The sequence below is a fragment of the Punica granatum genome, chromosome 1, assembly GCF_007655135.1.
Source record: "Punica granatum isolate Tunisia-2019 chromosome 1, ASM765513v2, whole genome shotgun sequence".
NCBI classification, from domain to species: domain Eukaryota; kingdom Viridiplantae; phylum Streptophyta; class Magnoliopsida; order Myrtales; family Lythraceae; genus Punica; species Punica granatum.
The window spans coordinates 4687306-4703844 of NC_045127.1; the positions used below are offsets into that span (position 1 = coordinate 4687306).

The 16539-nt window shown below is 40.2% G+C and overlaps 3 protein-coding genes across 4 annotated transcripts; all 3 read right to left on the bottom strand.

Annotated features, from left to right (window-relative positions):
• Window positions 1-461: 461 nt before the first annotated feature.
• On the bottom strand, window positions 462-3175 carry LOC116199607 (putative anthocyanidin reductase). The gene is made up of 5 exons (XM_031530037.1): window positions 2940-3175; window positions 1756-2141; window positions 1459-1618; window positions 1102-1303; window positions 462-857 (listed from the first exon to the last, which is right to left on the bottom strand). Exons 1-5 carry the CDS (start codon window positions 3067-3069, stop codon window positions 665-667), a joined length of 1071 nt encoding a protein of 356 aa, XP_031385897.1. The 5' UTR covers window positions 3070-3175; the 3' UTR covers window positions 462-664.
• A 2710-nt stretch (window positions 3176-5885) lies between these two features.
• On the bottom strand, window positions 5886-8503 carry LOC116199621 (50S ribosomal protein L24, chloroplastic). The gene is made up of 4 exons (XM_031530062.1): window positions 8303-8503; window positions 7171-7209; window positions 6806-7036; window positions 5886-6303 (listed from the first exon to the last, which is right to left on the bottom strand). Exons 1-4 carry the CDS (start codon window positions 8405-8407, stop codon window positions 6091-6093), a joined length of 588 nt encoding a protein of 195 aa, XP_031385922.1. The 5' UTR covers window positions 8408-8503; the 3' UTR covers window positions 5886-6090.
• Window positions 8504-8934: 431 nt separating this feature from the next.
• LOC116192576 (calcium/calmodulin-regulated receptor-like kinase 1) lies at window positions 8935-13806 on the bottom strand. 2 transcript variants are annotated; one of them, XM_031521158.1, is made up of 8 exons: window positions 13523-13806; window positions 12383-12755; window positions 11541-11694; window positions 10740-10866; window positions 10551-10636; window positions 10284-10355; window positions 9840-10043; window positions 8935-9634 (listed from the first exon to the last, which is right to left on the bottom strand). In XM_031521158.1, the coding sequence occupies exons 2-8, from the start codon at window positions 12694-12696 to the stop codon at window positions 9278-9280; spliced, it is 1314 nt and encodes a 437-aa protein (XP_031377018.1). In that variant the 5' UTR covers window positions 12697-12755; window positions 13523-13806; the 3' UTR covers window positions 8935-9277. The 2 variants fall into 2 exon arrangements, with proteins under 2 accessions (XP_031377018.1, XP_031377019.1); XM_031521159.1 differs by lacking the exon at window positions 13523-13806 and adding an exon at window positions 13067-13467.
• Window positions 13807-16539: the final 2733 nt, after the last annotated feature.

Below are 16539 nucleotides of genomic sequence, written 5' to 3' on the forward strand. Positions count from 1 at the left end.
TCGCCATTAATGGAGGTTTCGAACAGTATCTGAGCTCCTCATCCCTCCTCCTCGTCCTCAGGGTAGCTGAGCCAGTCTGACTGTATATTTACTGCTTCATTGAGCTCTAGGAATTGTCTAATGGCCAAGGATGTGACCTGGCTGGATAAAAGAGAGCGCACGAGACCAGTTCCGAAGCATTCCACGAGAATGCATGCAATTGCCGATAACATAGCGGGACATGGCCGTGGCTCAAATTTTGTTTAAATAACGAAATGGGGCCGTGAAGTCGTAAACTAGACCAGACTGAACCCAACGATATCGGTTCTCCGAGGTTCCGAATTTATCATACGTCATTTCTGTAGAGGCCATGTTGCAGAATGTTTAATGAGAGGACGTTAAACGTTCCTGAGAAGTATTGAGAAGTAAAGGCAAGAGGGTGTCGGATAGGAAAGTCATTCGTGCAAAAGATTCTCTAAATCTATTGCCCAGTCTGATAATCTGTAACATTAAATTTCCAACTGCGACAATCTCCCACCAACAACTTTAACGTAACACAGCCCTTGCCCCGTCGGCCTTTCTCCCGGGGATGCAACGGAATGCGGCAAGACCATGATACCGAACTTGGATCGGGACAACTAATGAGTCTAAGGGCGAGATCGGGCTTCAACTACAAGATGTTCTATTATTCTCGAAGGCAGAGTTTCCAATCATCATTTCTCTGCAGAGGAGGAAGAAATCCACAGTCAAGACAGGAAGATACGGTTTCATTTACAATGTCATCGGCTCCAAACTTGTACTTGAAGCCCAGGTCCTTCAATTTATTTGAAGAGATCTCACATGGCACCGAACCGTTCTCTTCCTTCTCCACTCCCAATCTGTTAAAAGTACACAAGTCATAAATCCCGGAAACTTTGCCCAACATCCTGTCCCGAGCAGTAAAGATGGATAACTCGGCTATGGATACCCCGGTTTTCATGTCAGCGAGAGGACTTATTACGAGCTACATTTTTGTAACATCATTTATTGGTCCATAGCTCAATATATTTAGAAAAGCAAATCAGCATCTTGCCATGAACCAACCTATAAATCGGTCGGGATTTCACGTAAAGGAATTCGTACCTTGTCAAGGGATACACTTTAGCTAGAATCTCGACCAACTCAGACAAAGTGCAACTCTGTGCACAGCATAGATATCTTCCATGGGCGTTAGGTTGCTCCATCAGGAATATGTGGGACCTGCAGATGTCTTCAGTGTGTGCCAATGCTATAGACCCCATCCTCGATTTCACAGCAGACAATATCTTGAAATATTCAATGTCACCTGCAAACCAGCAGATGATGAGATGATAATGATAATCAAAATTATTTGAATCGACTCGGTTACAGCTTTGATAGTACAGAATTCCCGTGCTTTTTCATAACACATGTCCGCCGTCAATCATGTATGTGGAGATGATAAGTGGTCAAGTAATATGCCTGTTATTGGTGACAAGAGGACTTGGATGCTCGAAGGAACAGTTGAAGTGAGGAATGGACCCGCAACTGTTGGTGCAATAACAGATACCATGTTGATCCCATTTGCTCGTGCAAATTTGAAGGCTGCTTCCTCAGATAGAATCTTAGACAGGACATAAACCTTGCAATAGCCAAAAAGGCAGAATGCCGTGAATCATCCAAACAGAAGAGATCAGAGCAGTAAAGAGATAAACCAGCATCTGCACGAGACTGATGTGATCGAGAAAGAAAACCAAATTCGAATGGTGAAGTAATTACCCATCCACTGGCTTTGTTCTCCCAGACATGTTGAATGGGAGTCTGGCAATTCTCATCGACCAAAGCTCTCCATTTCCCTTCACTATCTTTGGCTGTAACGGTGCTAATGGAGGAAGTGAACACCACCCTCCTCACTGATTTCTTGGACCTCAAGCAACCCCGAAGGAGGTTCAGGGTTCCTCGGACTGCAGGTTCTAGGATGTTTGATTCGACAGAGTCCTCCCCATCCTCGGGAACATTGAAGTGCATCAAGGCTGCCACATGAAAGACCCCGTCGCAGCCCTCCACCGCCTCATCGAAGCTCCCTTCCTCGAGCAGGTCTGCTTGGAATATCCTCAACCGGTCTCCATGGGACTTCCCGAGTGATTGCAGGTGCAAAGATTTAGCTGACCTTGTCACAAAAGAAAAAAAGTCTTTACTCGCTATCCAGGATGTCTTGCACGTAAAAGTGAAAATTCGCGGCGTATAATGTATATAATTTTTTTCTTTTCGGGCGAAATTCAATATCCCTCGTTATTAAAAAAGAAAAATCAAAATCACTTCAATGGGGCTTCTGAGGCCCAACGAAACTATACAAACATTAGCCCCATGTGGCCAATGGAGGTCCTAACAGGCCCATCAGTCTACATTCCTGAAGCTTCTCCATTGATCAATTTAATCTCTTAATCCGTGACAACTCTTAACACCTCTTTTCTGTTTAATGATATGTTTAAGGGCAATTCTTTCAATTTAAATAGGCAAAACTGAAATATTAGAGCAGTTCATGGACTCCAACAGAATTCTGTAATCAGTGCATGCTGTGAGCGCAGTTAAGATCGGTCATAGGATCGAATATATGGTTTGACGTATGTAAACTCAGGTGATGCGAACGACTCACCTCATCTACCAGGACCTCCATCCAGAAATTGGAGGGAATAGACACGTACTAAAAGGCGTGCAATGTCAATTGAGGATGATTCTTGCCTATATATAGTTTCGGTTTTACATGGCACCAAGATCAACGTCGATCAATATCGGTCAACCGTGAGATCATAGAGTAGGTCGTATGAATTAAGTGCACAAGAAGCCAGCCTCGAACAAGATTTAAGCTATTGAAAGAATTGAATCTTTCAAATAAACAACGATGTATCAAAACTCAACGAAAAACATTATTAACTACACAGACTAACGAGCAAGAAACCGACCTGGATCACGAACTGTGGCATGAACCTTGTGGCCTCCATGGAGCAAAGACTTCACGAGCCAGGATCCAATAAACCCACTCGCTCCCGTCACGCAGTAAGTAACCGACATCATAGACGAGTCGTCCTCCATTAATATGCTGCAAGAGATCGCAACTATGAAAAGCCAGGGAAACTCTGCAGATTATCTCTTCATCAAAAGAAGCAGTAATGTGCTGCAGGAACCTCTCCACACACACAATATTTATTACTCATAAAATGAAAGAATAATTCACTTTACATATATATATATATATATACGTAAAGGTACTTTGTGAAATGTATAGTTTATTATGCACTGCATTATTATTACTGTACTTATTATCACTCCCTAAAATTAAAGAAGTTATTAGATGATCCTATCTCACCACGTAACGTGAAAGCATCAATAAAATGCATGAAATTTGGGATTTGGTACTAATTATTCAAATAATTGTCATAATTATTATTTATTAAAGAATTTTTATTGATTTTTTCTTATCACATCAGTTGAGGTAGGATCGGGTAAAATTTTCTCGTAAAATCATGGTTTATGCATTAAGAAAGAATATAAACTATAAATAATTTATATGAGCTTGTATATATGATATATATATATATATGTGTATGTATGTATACATGTCATAATTGTAGAAACTTCTATAAGGAGGTGGGAGTGGTATGGTAAATGCACATCAGGCGCGCAAATTTGCAGGCCAATAATGGCTACCATTAAATATGGGGATTTGCAGGTTACAATTTTCGGTATCTCACGTTTATGATGGAGAATTATGGATAGATTACTATCACTAAAAGTTTATCACGTGATGTGATACTCTTATACGTGTCAATATGCGATTAGAATTAGGATGATAAAAGCTTAATGAGTGTCGTTCGATTTATCATAAATATAATCATCCCTGTAATTATAGTGGCCGGGAAAGTGAAGAAAGCAAGCATGCACGAGATGACCGGAGGCGTAATTCGCCTAGGGGAAAAAGTATAAAAATTCTTTATTGTAATTTGAGGTCGGAATAAATTGCATTATGTGCTTTTACTATGGACAACTAACCTCCCTGTGGTGTACTATGTTGGATATAAAAGATTACGATGTTAGTTTTTTTTTTCTTTTTTAATTCTCAATTTTTAATCTTTTAATCATTTTGATTTTAAATCTTTTTTGTTTTATCATTTCTATCATCAACTTTTCATTTTTTCGTTTTAGTCTTAGAAAGAAAATTGAAAGGGAATGGGGGTCGGGGCCGCCAATCGGCGACCCCGACTCCTCCACTGAGGTCCTGGCGTCATTTGTGGGTACCGTCGACCTTAGAGAAGGGGTTTGGGTTACCGATTGGTGACCCCAGCCCCCGAATTGACCGAGGGATCCCAATCGGAGTTTTCGATTGATTCGTGAGCTAGGACTGCTAATCGACGACCCCAGCCCCTCCACAGAGCCCGTCGGTATCCACGGAGGTCGCCGGCGACCTCGATGAAGGGGTTAGGGTTGCCGATTGGCAGTCCCAGCTAGCGAATGAATCGGGAACTCTGACCCCGACCCCTCCATTGAGGTCACCAGTACACATGAAGGACTCTCGCCACCTCGGTGGAGGGGTCGGGGTCCCCCTCCTTCCCTTTTGATTTTCTTTTTAGGATTAAAATGAAAAAAAATAGAAAGTTAAGGATAAAAATGATAAAATAAAAAATATTTAGAATCGAAATTATTAAAAGGCTAAAGATTGAGGACCAAAAATGAGAAAAAAACTAACGTCGTAATCCATTTTGACTAATGGAGTACATTAAGGGAGCTAATTGTCTCTGACAAAAGCACAATGCAATTTGTTTCGATTTCAAATTACAAGTGATTTTTTTGTACTTTTCTCAAAAATATATATGTAGGAAAACGTCAAAGTTCACGAGATGAGCTCGAAGAATAAGGCCATGCCCGACCACCGAAGACGTTGTCTCGGCTTTTATTTAGTCTTGTGCTTTGTCTGCCCGCCCAAATTAGAGCCAACTCGTGAATTTTCATGGGACAAATTTATTGGGATGTGTTTCATCTTTCATCATCATCCTCCCTTTTTTCTGGCACTACAACATTCAGTTGGGTCATTGAAGAGTCCGCTCAAATCGTGAAATTTCAGTGTTATGAAATCCATGGATAAGTTGAGGTGAAATCCAAACCCTTCGAAGTATTCGTATTGTTCTCGTAAGTGGGCCCCGCCTGAGCCGACCATTCAAGGTCACCTTGAGGCTCACTATTGCCTGAATATGCATCAAAGTCGCATCAGGGTCAAGTCGACAGTGATAGACCAGTCAGGACGCTAATCGACCTCGGTTGATGATTTTCTAAACCAAAAATGAACTTAGGAATGCAAACCCAATCACTCACTGATCGGTTCTCGGATTACCCACATACAATGCAGCACACATAATAAAAGGGTTAATTACACTGGTGGTCCAAAATGTTTCACTAATATATCAAGTTGATCCAAAAAGTTTTTTTTCCTACTTGATGGTACAAAATATTTCAAAAGTGTAACATGATAATACAAACCGTTATCTCACCATTGACACCGTCAAGTGAAGCTAACGTGGCCGAAACGTGATCGACACATGGCTCTAATATATTTTTAGAAATTGGTGGAACGTTATATGATAGTTTAAACTCTTTTGAAGTTATCACTTAATGGTCCAAAATGTTTTACAGATGTAACATAATGATACAAAATATTTCTTTAATTAACTTAAAGGTCGATCCATATCAATGGCGAGATCACGATCATGTTACAACTTGGAAACATTTTGTACCATCAAATAGCAAAAAAACTTTTTGGACCAACTTGATACATTAGTAAAACTTTTTGGACCACCAGTATAATTACCCCCATGAAAAAAACATAAGATAAGTTCATCGAATGCGTAGATTCCATGTTGGTGAAAATTTCAAGATATATATGATGAAGTGAAGCCATTTTTAGTTCAACTCTGCTTAAGATCTGATCATCCAGTTCACTGACAAGAACCGAAGCTAAATCTACAAAGATGAACAAACGTGAGGAAGGGAAAAAGGATCGAGGCAAATTAGCAAGTAAGATTGATTGATATACATAAAGAGATGAAGGAACTATGGTTCAATCTATGAGGCAGCTGCTGCTGCTGCTGGAACTTCTGTTTTGTCTTTGCTTTCTTTCAATTTCCTCCAATTCTCTGTACTGTCAACGATCTCCCCGGTTTTTATTAGATACCGCACCCGTGTCCCATTATCAAGCACCTTGTGGCCCAAGCGGCTAGCGACATTCTGTTCCTTCGAGTACAGCATCACGTTCGAGCTGTGGATGGGTGCTTCGATCTGAGACACCAAACACTAAGCGTTAAGATAAAAACTAAATAGTAAAAATACTGCAGTGAGGTATAATAAAAAAATACTTATTAAAAAAAAGAGGTACAATTACAAAATAACTTCAACTTCAATGAGCCTCCTTATAAATGATGCCCTCAGATTTCAGATTTTGGTATTGCCACAACAAGCAATTCATGCTACCATATAGTGAACTTATGAAAGCTAACTCATCCCAAATACTAACCCACATAGTTTGGAAGTGGTAATTCCAAAAATGGGTGTATTCGTTTCAATCTGTGTAACAGTTTTCTCACTGCAATTTGACCCTTTTTTTTTTTTTTGACATTGTTGTGTCACGAAATCATGTAGAAACTTGCTAGTCCGAAATAAGATTGCATGCAAATACAATGGAGCTATGTTCTGATAAGCTAAAATCATTTATTGGAAACAAAATAGGAGGGAAAAAAGAATAGGTGAGGTTAGGCAAAGGCGAAATCAGATTTGTGCTGACCTTAATAATTTGTCCTGGTTCACCCTCTTCCCGGCTTTTAACATGTTTGGTCTTCAAATTCACTTCTTGGACGACCACGGTGCTGTTGTGTTTGAAGATCTTTGTGATCTCTCCAATCTTACCCTTATCACGGCCAGCTATCACCTTCACTGTGTCCCCGATCTTAACATGCATCTTGTGTATTACTGGAAGGCTGTTGGGTTTGCATTCCTTTCGCTCCCATCCTTTGAGCTGTTCAAGAATAAATAAAAAGGAATTACTGACCCACTTAGGCATACTAGTCTAAGAGAGTCCTTTTTCTCATCCATTGAAGCAGAGGACCTACAGACTGGTAGCTCAAGGAAAATGGAAATATGAACACTAACCCTTGCTACAATTAGGCATGGCTTCACAGTCGAATTTACCTGCAAATGTACTCAAGAAGTCAAAACGTCACTGTATGAACACGTATATATATCTATGTCTCTTCTGGGTTATGGATGGACGAGACCATATCGTGCATATATGAGTATAGACATTGTTCAATAATAGCTGAGAAAATACTTCAATATCTGATAAAAGTTTAAGTACTGGGACTGTGTGGAAGCTAGGACTACTGTGCTAAGAAATATTGCTAAACTGTTGAAGATTGAGAAGCAATTCCCAACTTTTTCTAGACTAGTCAAATTAAAAGGTAAATGCAACATATCTTTGTATGCAGCAAAGATTACCTTCAAGATCGGAAAAAGAAAGGAGGCAAAGTCGGGAGTCAAGCTTTTCACAGTTCATAAAAAACTGGAGGAGGTAGCCCAGTGCATGTGAACTACAACATCAGCTAGCAAGAACAGGATTGCCTTCTCTAGAAGAGCAATCCTAAGGTAACTTACTAGGACGAGGGAAACTACGATTTTGGTTTTGGAACAATTTTACCAAAAGAAACAGCAGAGGAACATTAAACTTCCGCACCAAGCCACAAGCAAGCGGCTCGGAGAACTAAAGAATCAGAGAGTGCCAAGCCAACCCGACAAAGTAGAACTCACTGGCACCACTCTTACATTCAAGGCAGTGGCAGTACCCCTTCTCAGACTTCCCCAAGGGAGAGACATCGGTAAGACCTTCTAAAGAAGCAAGACAAGACTCGAAACTTATGTGCTTCTCAAGGACGAGGAACAGCAAGCTCATCATTACTCGAAAATGGATGAAATGTGCCAGTGTAAGACCCGCTGCCATCAAAAGAGAGGTTTCACAGGATTGAGCTGGATGGGGTTGAACTCATAAATTCGTCCGCAATCTCACCAGGACTAATCAAGCAAACACCCCAATGCACCAACAGAACCAAATGGAAATAGATCTTTCATCATAACCACTACGCGAACAAGAACAATTCGGCATCATAGTTTAATCAATCATCAATTTAGCTCTGTGAACTATAAAATGAGCGAGCATATGCATTTGGGTATTCACTAAATCTGTTCACCGAGAGATATACTCGTGAGAAGAAGAAAAGTTTCGACTTACGGGAACAGGGGAGACGAAGTGAGGGGAGAGGCGCTGGCCCAAGAATGAGTTGGAGGAGAGGGAGAGAGAAGTCAGCGAGCTCTGAAGAGCAGCCACTGCCGCCATTTCCGCCTGAACTCTTCCCGCTTCCTGCAAAGTTTTGAGCTTTTGTACGCTTCGGGAAGCTGCTTTCTCCTTCTGGTGATACGATGATATGGATAACGCAGAGAGGAACGAAGAAGACGACGGAGAACTGGAGAAGAGCTTATTGCATGGGCCTGGGCTTGCATCGAGTCCTGGGCCTCCACTGGGTCTGGCCCAATCAGCGAAGCCGGAAAACCTTTCGTAGAGCAGGTCCCGCAACCCGGGATGGGTGCTTTGAGCCGAGTCATGTTCCTGTATCGAGACACCGCCATTCGTGTCGATTTCGATTGTGATCCGGAGGCTGTGTTTGCCGGTCGCATGACGATTGATCGAACGACCTAGTTTCCTTTGTCGGAAACAAGGTCCTAGAAACATTCAGTTTGTTCGGTTGTTGAATAATATTTTCTTTATAATAATAGATATTGTTGCCCTGTCTCATTTCCGACGTGTGTAATGGGAAACCCGCATCAGAGGAACTAAAAAATGTTTGAGAAGTTAGCGCGCCGAAGAACAAGAATTTGCAGTACATTTGACAAGTAATTGGATTGCACAGTTCTGACTGGATAATGTACAGTATCTGATGTTTGTTAAGGGATGAAGAGGAAAGAACAAAGCTGGACAAACTATGTCACATTCCCCGGTTGCCCGCAACAACCGATCCTATAAAGCCAAAATATTTCAGCAGTTTCGGCAGACCCGCCTGCCTTTCCTATCTTCTTCATTTTCATCAACTTGTATACACCTCACAGAACACAAAACCGAAAACACAAAAAGAAGAAAGAGCCAAAAGGGCTTGAAACCAAAAGGAAAATAAATGAACAAATGGCGAAAGCGATACTATCACTTGGAAGTTCAAACGTCAAATGTGTCTGCTGTGCTGTCCATGGACTCCTCTCTCCTGTGGGGGTTAGAGATCGGGGTCCCCTTGCCATCTAATTGGTCCACATCGATCGAGACCTCCTCTGCTGTTGCTGCAGATAGCGATTTCTCGTGGTGGCCCTGGTTCTTCTTCCTGCTGTGTCTCAATTTCAAGATCCGGGTCAGGACTTGGACAATGTCTCTCATAGAAGGCCGTCTTCGAGGCAAGCGATTGATGCATTTGTATGCAAGAGCTGCCACCTCATTGAGCTCTTGCACATCGAATACCCCTTCGAGTCGAGAGTCCACGATCTCCTCCCACCCGACTTTGCCCTCACTGTTCATGGCGGCCTGTTCATTAGAACATCATTCTATTGTCACAGACGGGGATAAGAGCAAACTGAGTGATAAGATTGTTTACATTGTCAGAGACATCATTACATAGTTTGGCACATTTTTCAGATATACTCCATTTTCAGCCCTCCATCCTACTCTAATTTCATCAGATCCTATCACACACACAGAGAAAGAGTGAGAGAGAGAGAGAGAGAGTTACCAGTTCGACATATTCCAAGAGACCCTGCTGAGGAGTTCTGCCAGCTATAAGTTCGAAGAGTAGAACCCCGAAACTGTAAACATCACTTTTCTTGGTAAAAGCCCTTGTAGATACGTATTCAGGATCCAGGTATCCAAAGGTACCCCTTACGTTAGCTGCATGTTTGTCAACCATCTCCTCTCTTGAGAGCCCAAAATCAGCAACCTGACCCAGAAAGAACAATTATACTCCACAAATAATGTAAATTATGAAAGTTATTGAGACGTCATAATCCCCTAATTATGAGACAATAAGTTTCTGGTTTGCTCAAGACACAAAAATGTTAAAATTACAGTGTGTCCTAATTCGAGCTAATCCAACAGCTTGATGGAATAAATGCTTCTTTAGTCTTTTATACTTTCTTCAGTCTAATAATATAAACCAGAACCCTTAAAGAAGACTCACCCTTGCTCTCATGGAATTGTCCAATAGAATGTTGGATGATTTTATATCTCGGTGTATTACAGGAGGAACTGCCTGCAGGAGAAAAGTTTGACACTCAGAAGACTCATCATGGTTACGATAACATGAAAAGGCCTAAAATGAAGAAGAATAAGAAGAAGGAAAAGAAAAGGGCATCAAGGGATCAGCTCAGAACATATTAAAGGAGGACAGAGAACACAAAGTAAGTATCAAGTAAAGCAGGTTCCAGCATATAACATAAAATCTTACTCCATCATGAAGATACTCCAAGCCCCTTGCCACATCTAAAGCAATATACACCCGTAAATCCCAGTTCAATGGTTCCTTGTTTTCGCCTGTAAGATATGATGAATGTCATACTTCTGCGCACATTGCACATAATATATTCATCACCGATAAAATGATATAGTCCACTGAGTGGACAGATTGCAGACATACTATATAAATGAGAAGCTAAGCTTCCTTTGCTCATGTAGACATATATTAGCATGTGCTGGCCCTTTTCAGCACAATATCCAACCAAATTCACGAGGTTCCTATGATGTAACCTTCCTAATAGCATAACCTGGAAAGAAAGAAAATATGGATCAATGTCTACACCAAGAAGTGATGACAGAGAAGAGAAGCAACGGGTATAAGAGGAAAACAAAAGGGAAAGAAGACAGAAGAAGTATCTGGTGATCGAATTTATACTGATATTACCAATAATAACCCCAAAAAAGGAAAAAAGAAAAAGGAAAAAAAAATTCATGAATTCCCAGCATTAGCTTAAAATAGAATTGATAAAATGCAAAAACTATTTCAAAAGATGCAGCGTCTTCATTTGATCTCTTAGGTGGACTGAGCTTATCTAGGTAATCAACAAATAACTGTGTGTACTTATATGAAAATAATTCCCAATATCCTGAATTAGGATTAGAGGCAATTTGCTGAAAGTTAATTGTTGCAGGTTCAAGACAATCTCTAACCGACATAGGATTTTAGGAGAGGACTATAGATATTTCAAAAAACAGGTGTCCAATATGCAACCAAGGCCTTCGTAACTCTGGAAGCAGAAAAAGCATTCTAGCCATAAAATATAGAAACCATGTAGCTATTGTGGTTGGCTAATTGATCCACTATACAATCTAGTAGTACGGTGTTCACTTATCACGCTGCCTTCTAGACCGAGTTCTCAATAGAGTGTGAAGGACCATTTTTTTTTAGGTAAGGTTATACCAAACTACAGTTGTATCCTACCTCTGTCTGAAATTCTTTCTCCCCTTGCTTAGAATCAGTTGCAAGCACTTTAACAGCAACTATCTCCCCCGTTGACATCTGAGCTTTATATACAGGACCAAATGCTCCTTGTCCTATAACTGTTGTAAAATTGCAGGTTGCTTTCTGCAGATCCCTGAATTAGAATCATATAGACAAGTTTACCAACCCGAAGAAAAAAAGGAAGCATGGCTTATGCTTTTAGAAAGTTTGTTCTGCAAAACAAAAAATGACTAAACGAACTCAGGACCAAAACACATGAGAGAATACTCCAAGCAATGCAGAAGATGGTAAAATGAAAATAGTTAGATCACAAAGAGCAAGTGAACAGTTCCTCCAATTAGTCTTTTGTATATGACACGGAAGATACAGAGACAAGTAATGGACCACCAACCATAACACCTACATCATGCCAATATTATTGGGTGACACAATGCATACTAGGGATCAAGCAATCTACTTACTTTAATCTGTCATTCATCGTAATAACTCATAATTAAAAATGATAATTTTAAATCCATCTTTACTGCAAAGGGTGCCATCTATGTTATCTTTAAAATGAAACTTCAAGTTCTGTTCTCCATTTTCGGTATAACTTCCCCTCTATCTTCTTGTTGTTACATGCTCACAGGAACTATGATTCTCAAAGACTAACAAGATGATCAATTTGGGGACGAAAAAGGATGAGCACAAACTTCTCAGGACACAAGGCTGTCCAATCAGCCTTCTCTCGAGAACAGCAACACAACACAAGACAGCAGTCTTTCTACTAGCACCATAAGAAGCAATTCCACGGCTCAGGAAAAAGGTTAAGGAACACCTACCTGTAGGAGTACTCCGGTATTCCAGAGACAGAGACCACGTTGCTCCTCCTAAATCCATCCAACCACATCGACATGCCATTCCGGCCAGATTTTACAGGTGATTCTGGCCCAATTGTGGAGTCCGATAGTATAGTACACGAATCAGCACCATTTGCACGGATGGGGATAGCGGCCGCCCTCCTCGAACTGCTGTTTCCTATCTGAGACCGCTTCCTCTGGTACCTAAAGCAAAGAAGTGCCACGATAGCTAAGAGCACCCCGATCACAACTCCAACGGAAAGCCCGATGATCAGCCCCGACGATTCGTCTTTCATCTCCTTCGTCTAGATTATCTCAATACTCATCACTCAGCTCTCCAGTCTATAGCAATTGACTGCAAAACCCACGAAAGCAATCTCTCAGCAAAACTGGGTCAACAACGGCATTCCAATTCCGTAGTCACGAGTCATCAAGTTGATTAAATCAGAGGTCAAATGCAGGAAGTTTCTTTTGAATTTTTCAGCAGTACCAAAACAAAGAAGTCAATAGCGGCTTCGGGTTATAGAATTCATTAACGACGCAAATGCAAACATCATCGCTCATCCGCGAAGAAAAGTCTCCTTCGAAACTCATTGAAATTGACAAGTCTGGATGGGGATGTGAACGTGATTGGGATGATTTCGCAGGAACAGTAATTCATCTTACATCACAACAGCCGTCATCCTACGCTCACTCAGGATCAGCCGCAGTAAAAAACACGAAGAACAGCAAACTCGGGAAAACGGAAGCAGATTTTGAAGACGACTAAAAGTGGAACTGAAAAATCTCTCCACGCGGTTTCGGCTCAGCTCATCGACGGAGCTGCTCGATCTGCTAGCTGCCAAACCAAAATACCTCTCCGTTTCCACCTGCGCTCGTCGGTTTCCGCAGAAGCCAAACGACAGGTCGCAAATGCGCGTGCCTCGCAGATTCGCGCACGAGAAGGTGAAATTTAACGCGGTGGAGACAGCGAGAGCTGGCTTGCGGAGGAGTTGGGGAGCAGAAGCGTGCAGTGAAGGAGAGGGCGAGGACGTGTAAGGAAGAAATTCGGGAGCGGAGCGCCATTGATGGAAGGAAGGAAGGAAGGAACTGGAAACTTAAAAGTAACTCCTGAGTTTTTACCTGTAAGCGCAAGCATGGTTGAACTCCCCATCCCAAGTCCGTTACATGGCGTTTGACGGAGTGAAGCGAGACAGAAAAAGCTCAGACACAGCGTAGAGAGAGAGAGAGAGGAATCAATCGAGGAGGAAGAAGAAGAAGAAGGGAGGAGAAGAGTATCGGGCTAGACTGGACTGGATATGATCTGCATTTTGGCGTTTGGCACTGCAAAACGCAAGCACGGCAATTTTGGCAGATGGCAAAGCAAACGAGAAAGGCATCCAAACAAGTATTAGATATAATACAATACAAGCTCCCAAATATTACATGTATTCCCATTTTCTTATATAAAGCAAGGACTACAATACAAAGGATGTATCCTTAATCATATCTCCTAGTCCCATTTGACATTAATAATTGCATTACTAAAAAGAAGAACATTATTAATTGCACATCTTAAATCACTCGAGTCGATGGCTTCTCCGCAGAATCTAATATGAGTATGACATGTGCAAATATCACAAGTATAATTGCGCTGTCGCGTAAATTACTATAAGATTCGACGGTCAAATACGAAATAGATGAACTGGATCTTTCACTTATAATTCCTCATTTTCTCAATTTGACATTGTAATTTAGTAATGTCTTTTTCTACAAAAACTTTGCTTTTTTATCCTTTTTTTTGGTGATTTATTTATTTATTTTATTGTGTTAAGAAAAGTTAAATCTCTTAACGTAAATGTAAAGGAATTGTTGTTCGGGCCCCAATAGAGATAGCCGCTTTATATATGTTTCTTTTGTTTTTGCTTTCTCGCATTTTCAGAGTGGCGTGAAGGGAGTCGTCGTCTGCCGCAATTGAAAGTAAAACCCGCTGTCCCCGGGATGCGATTCCCAAACTGACATCCGCTTTTCCTGAAATGACATTTGTATCCCCCTTTTGGTCTGCCCAACCCAAATCCGGAGCGGGTCTCTTTTGTATCCTCGAGATTTCATTAATTAGACATATTTCCCTGTACTTTGTGTTATGTTACAGTTCCACCCAATTTTTTTAAAAAAATTATTTTTATGTTTGTGGTTTTGGGATTTTTCGAATTTGTAGTTGGGGTCCCTTTCCTTCATAAATCATAATGGCTACTGGCTGTGGCTTTACTTTATCAATTTATTTATGGGGACTGTGGTGCCATTGTGTTAAGTGTGTTATTTTACATGGGGCCAAGGCACGGAGGTCCCAACATCTATGGGCGCAAATAGAGCAATTCAATGGGTCAAAGATTATTTTCAGGGAGTAATTATAGTTATGGGACCAACTTGAACATTTTTCTTTACTTCACCACAAATAAGTTAAATTTTTAAAAAGTGAATTCAGTACAGTGACACTCGTTTTCAATTTAGAAATATTGAATCAAGAGACATTTTAGTTTTCATCTCCATGTTCGAGAAATTTTGCTGCATATATCCTTGGCTTCAGAATCACTACTTCGAAGTTATATTATAGCTTCTACGGAAGATCCTATTGGATTTCCCATAAATGACGCACAAATGAAAGAACATTTAAGAGGGCATTGACATGACATGACACATGGGAATGGTGTGGTCCCAAGATTACCGTCAAATTAACTTCCATTAGGTAAGACTTTCATTAAATTGGACATATATTAGGTTTAGTAATTAGTATGCATTTTGGTAGTTCTAATGTGCAGCAACCATAAATGGGGAGTTTGATGAGCATGATTTGGGAGAATTTGATTAGATCAAATATCAAACTCGATGAGGGATATACTTCCCATAACTTTAACAAGTCTCCATTATTAGATTCCAACCTCTTTCTTTCATTTGCTGCATTATTTTCACTTTTTTGGGGATAATTAGACTTAATTATTTTTTGCAATGTGACTCGTGCCATGACTATGACAGTAACATTGACTCCAAAATTTGTACATTCGCGTTAAATTATTATAATATATATATATATATCATGATAAATTTTGGCATATTCTATATTCTGAACACTAAATTACCCTCAGTAAATTACTTCAAAAAAAGAAATCAAGGGGGAGAGGGGTATGTTGGGTATAGTAAGCAACTATCAACCTAACGCACCTAATCTGAAAGGAAATAAAGAGACAACATTGTAAACAAACCAAGAAATTGGAGGTGAGACCAAATCCATCCCATCCCCATGGGCTGACATGACATCAAAATGAAAACGACTGCTCGAGAATTATTTCATGTCACTTGGAGCATTAGGATTTCAATTAAGCATAATTTTATATACTTTCGATTTAATGCTTGTCACAATCATCAGCCCTGGCTAGATGATGAGTTCATCTCTCGTATGCATATTAATATCATCAATAGCATTGAGAATCATAATTGAGTTTTTATGCTCGACATAGGTTTTATGAACTTTTTTTTTTCTTGTAAGAATGAGAATCTTATGACGAGTACGAGAAAACCATACTAGAATAGAGAAATAAGAATTGTTATTAAGAAATAACATATTCTTAGTACGCAAATAGTGAGTATAATTATGTTTTCGGTGTAATTTGAGATTTTAACATGACTATCTGGAGCAACAATACGGAGTGATATATATGTACCTCAAAATCTTGATCTAAAAGAGTCCGACCAAGAACTGCATTATTGGGATTTCAGTCTATATGTACGTATTAGCAAATTTCATCATTCAATAATATGTTGATCGGATATTTCGTGTAATGTCGTGGTGCGTGTGATTAAATAATTGGAATGACCAAAGGGCAACTCTCTTGGGACGACACCTATGTATATAAGTTTTTCGTTATCTTCCATTCCGCATAAAATAATAATAATAATATATGAATTAATTAATGTGTGATAAAAATCATAAATAAAATAATGAAGTACCACCCTGATCATATGACGATCATATCTCGAAGAGACTGGTAAGAAGAAATGCACAAGGCAGAGAAGAGAATTTCTCAACAACCCCACATCGCAATATATATAGATTTCTGGTTCTCTCAGCAACCCCACATCGCAATATACATAGATTTCTGGTT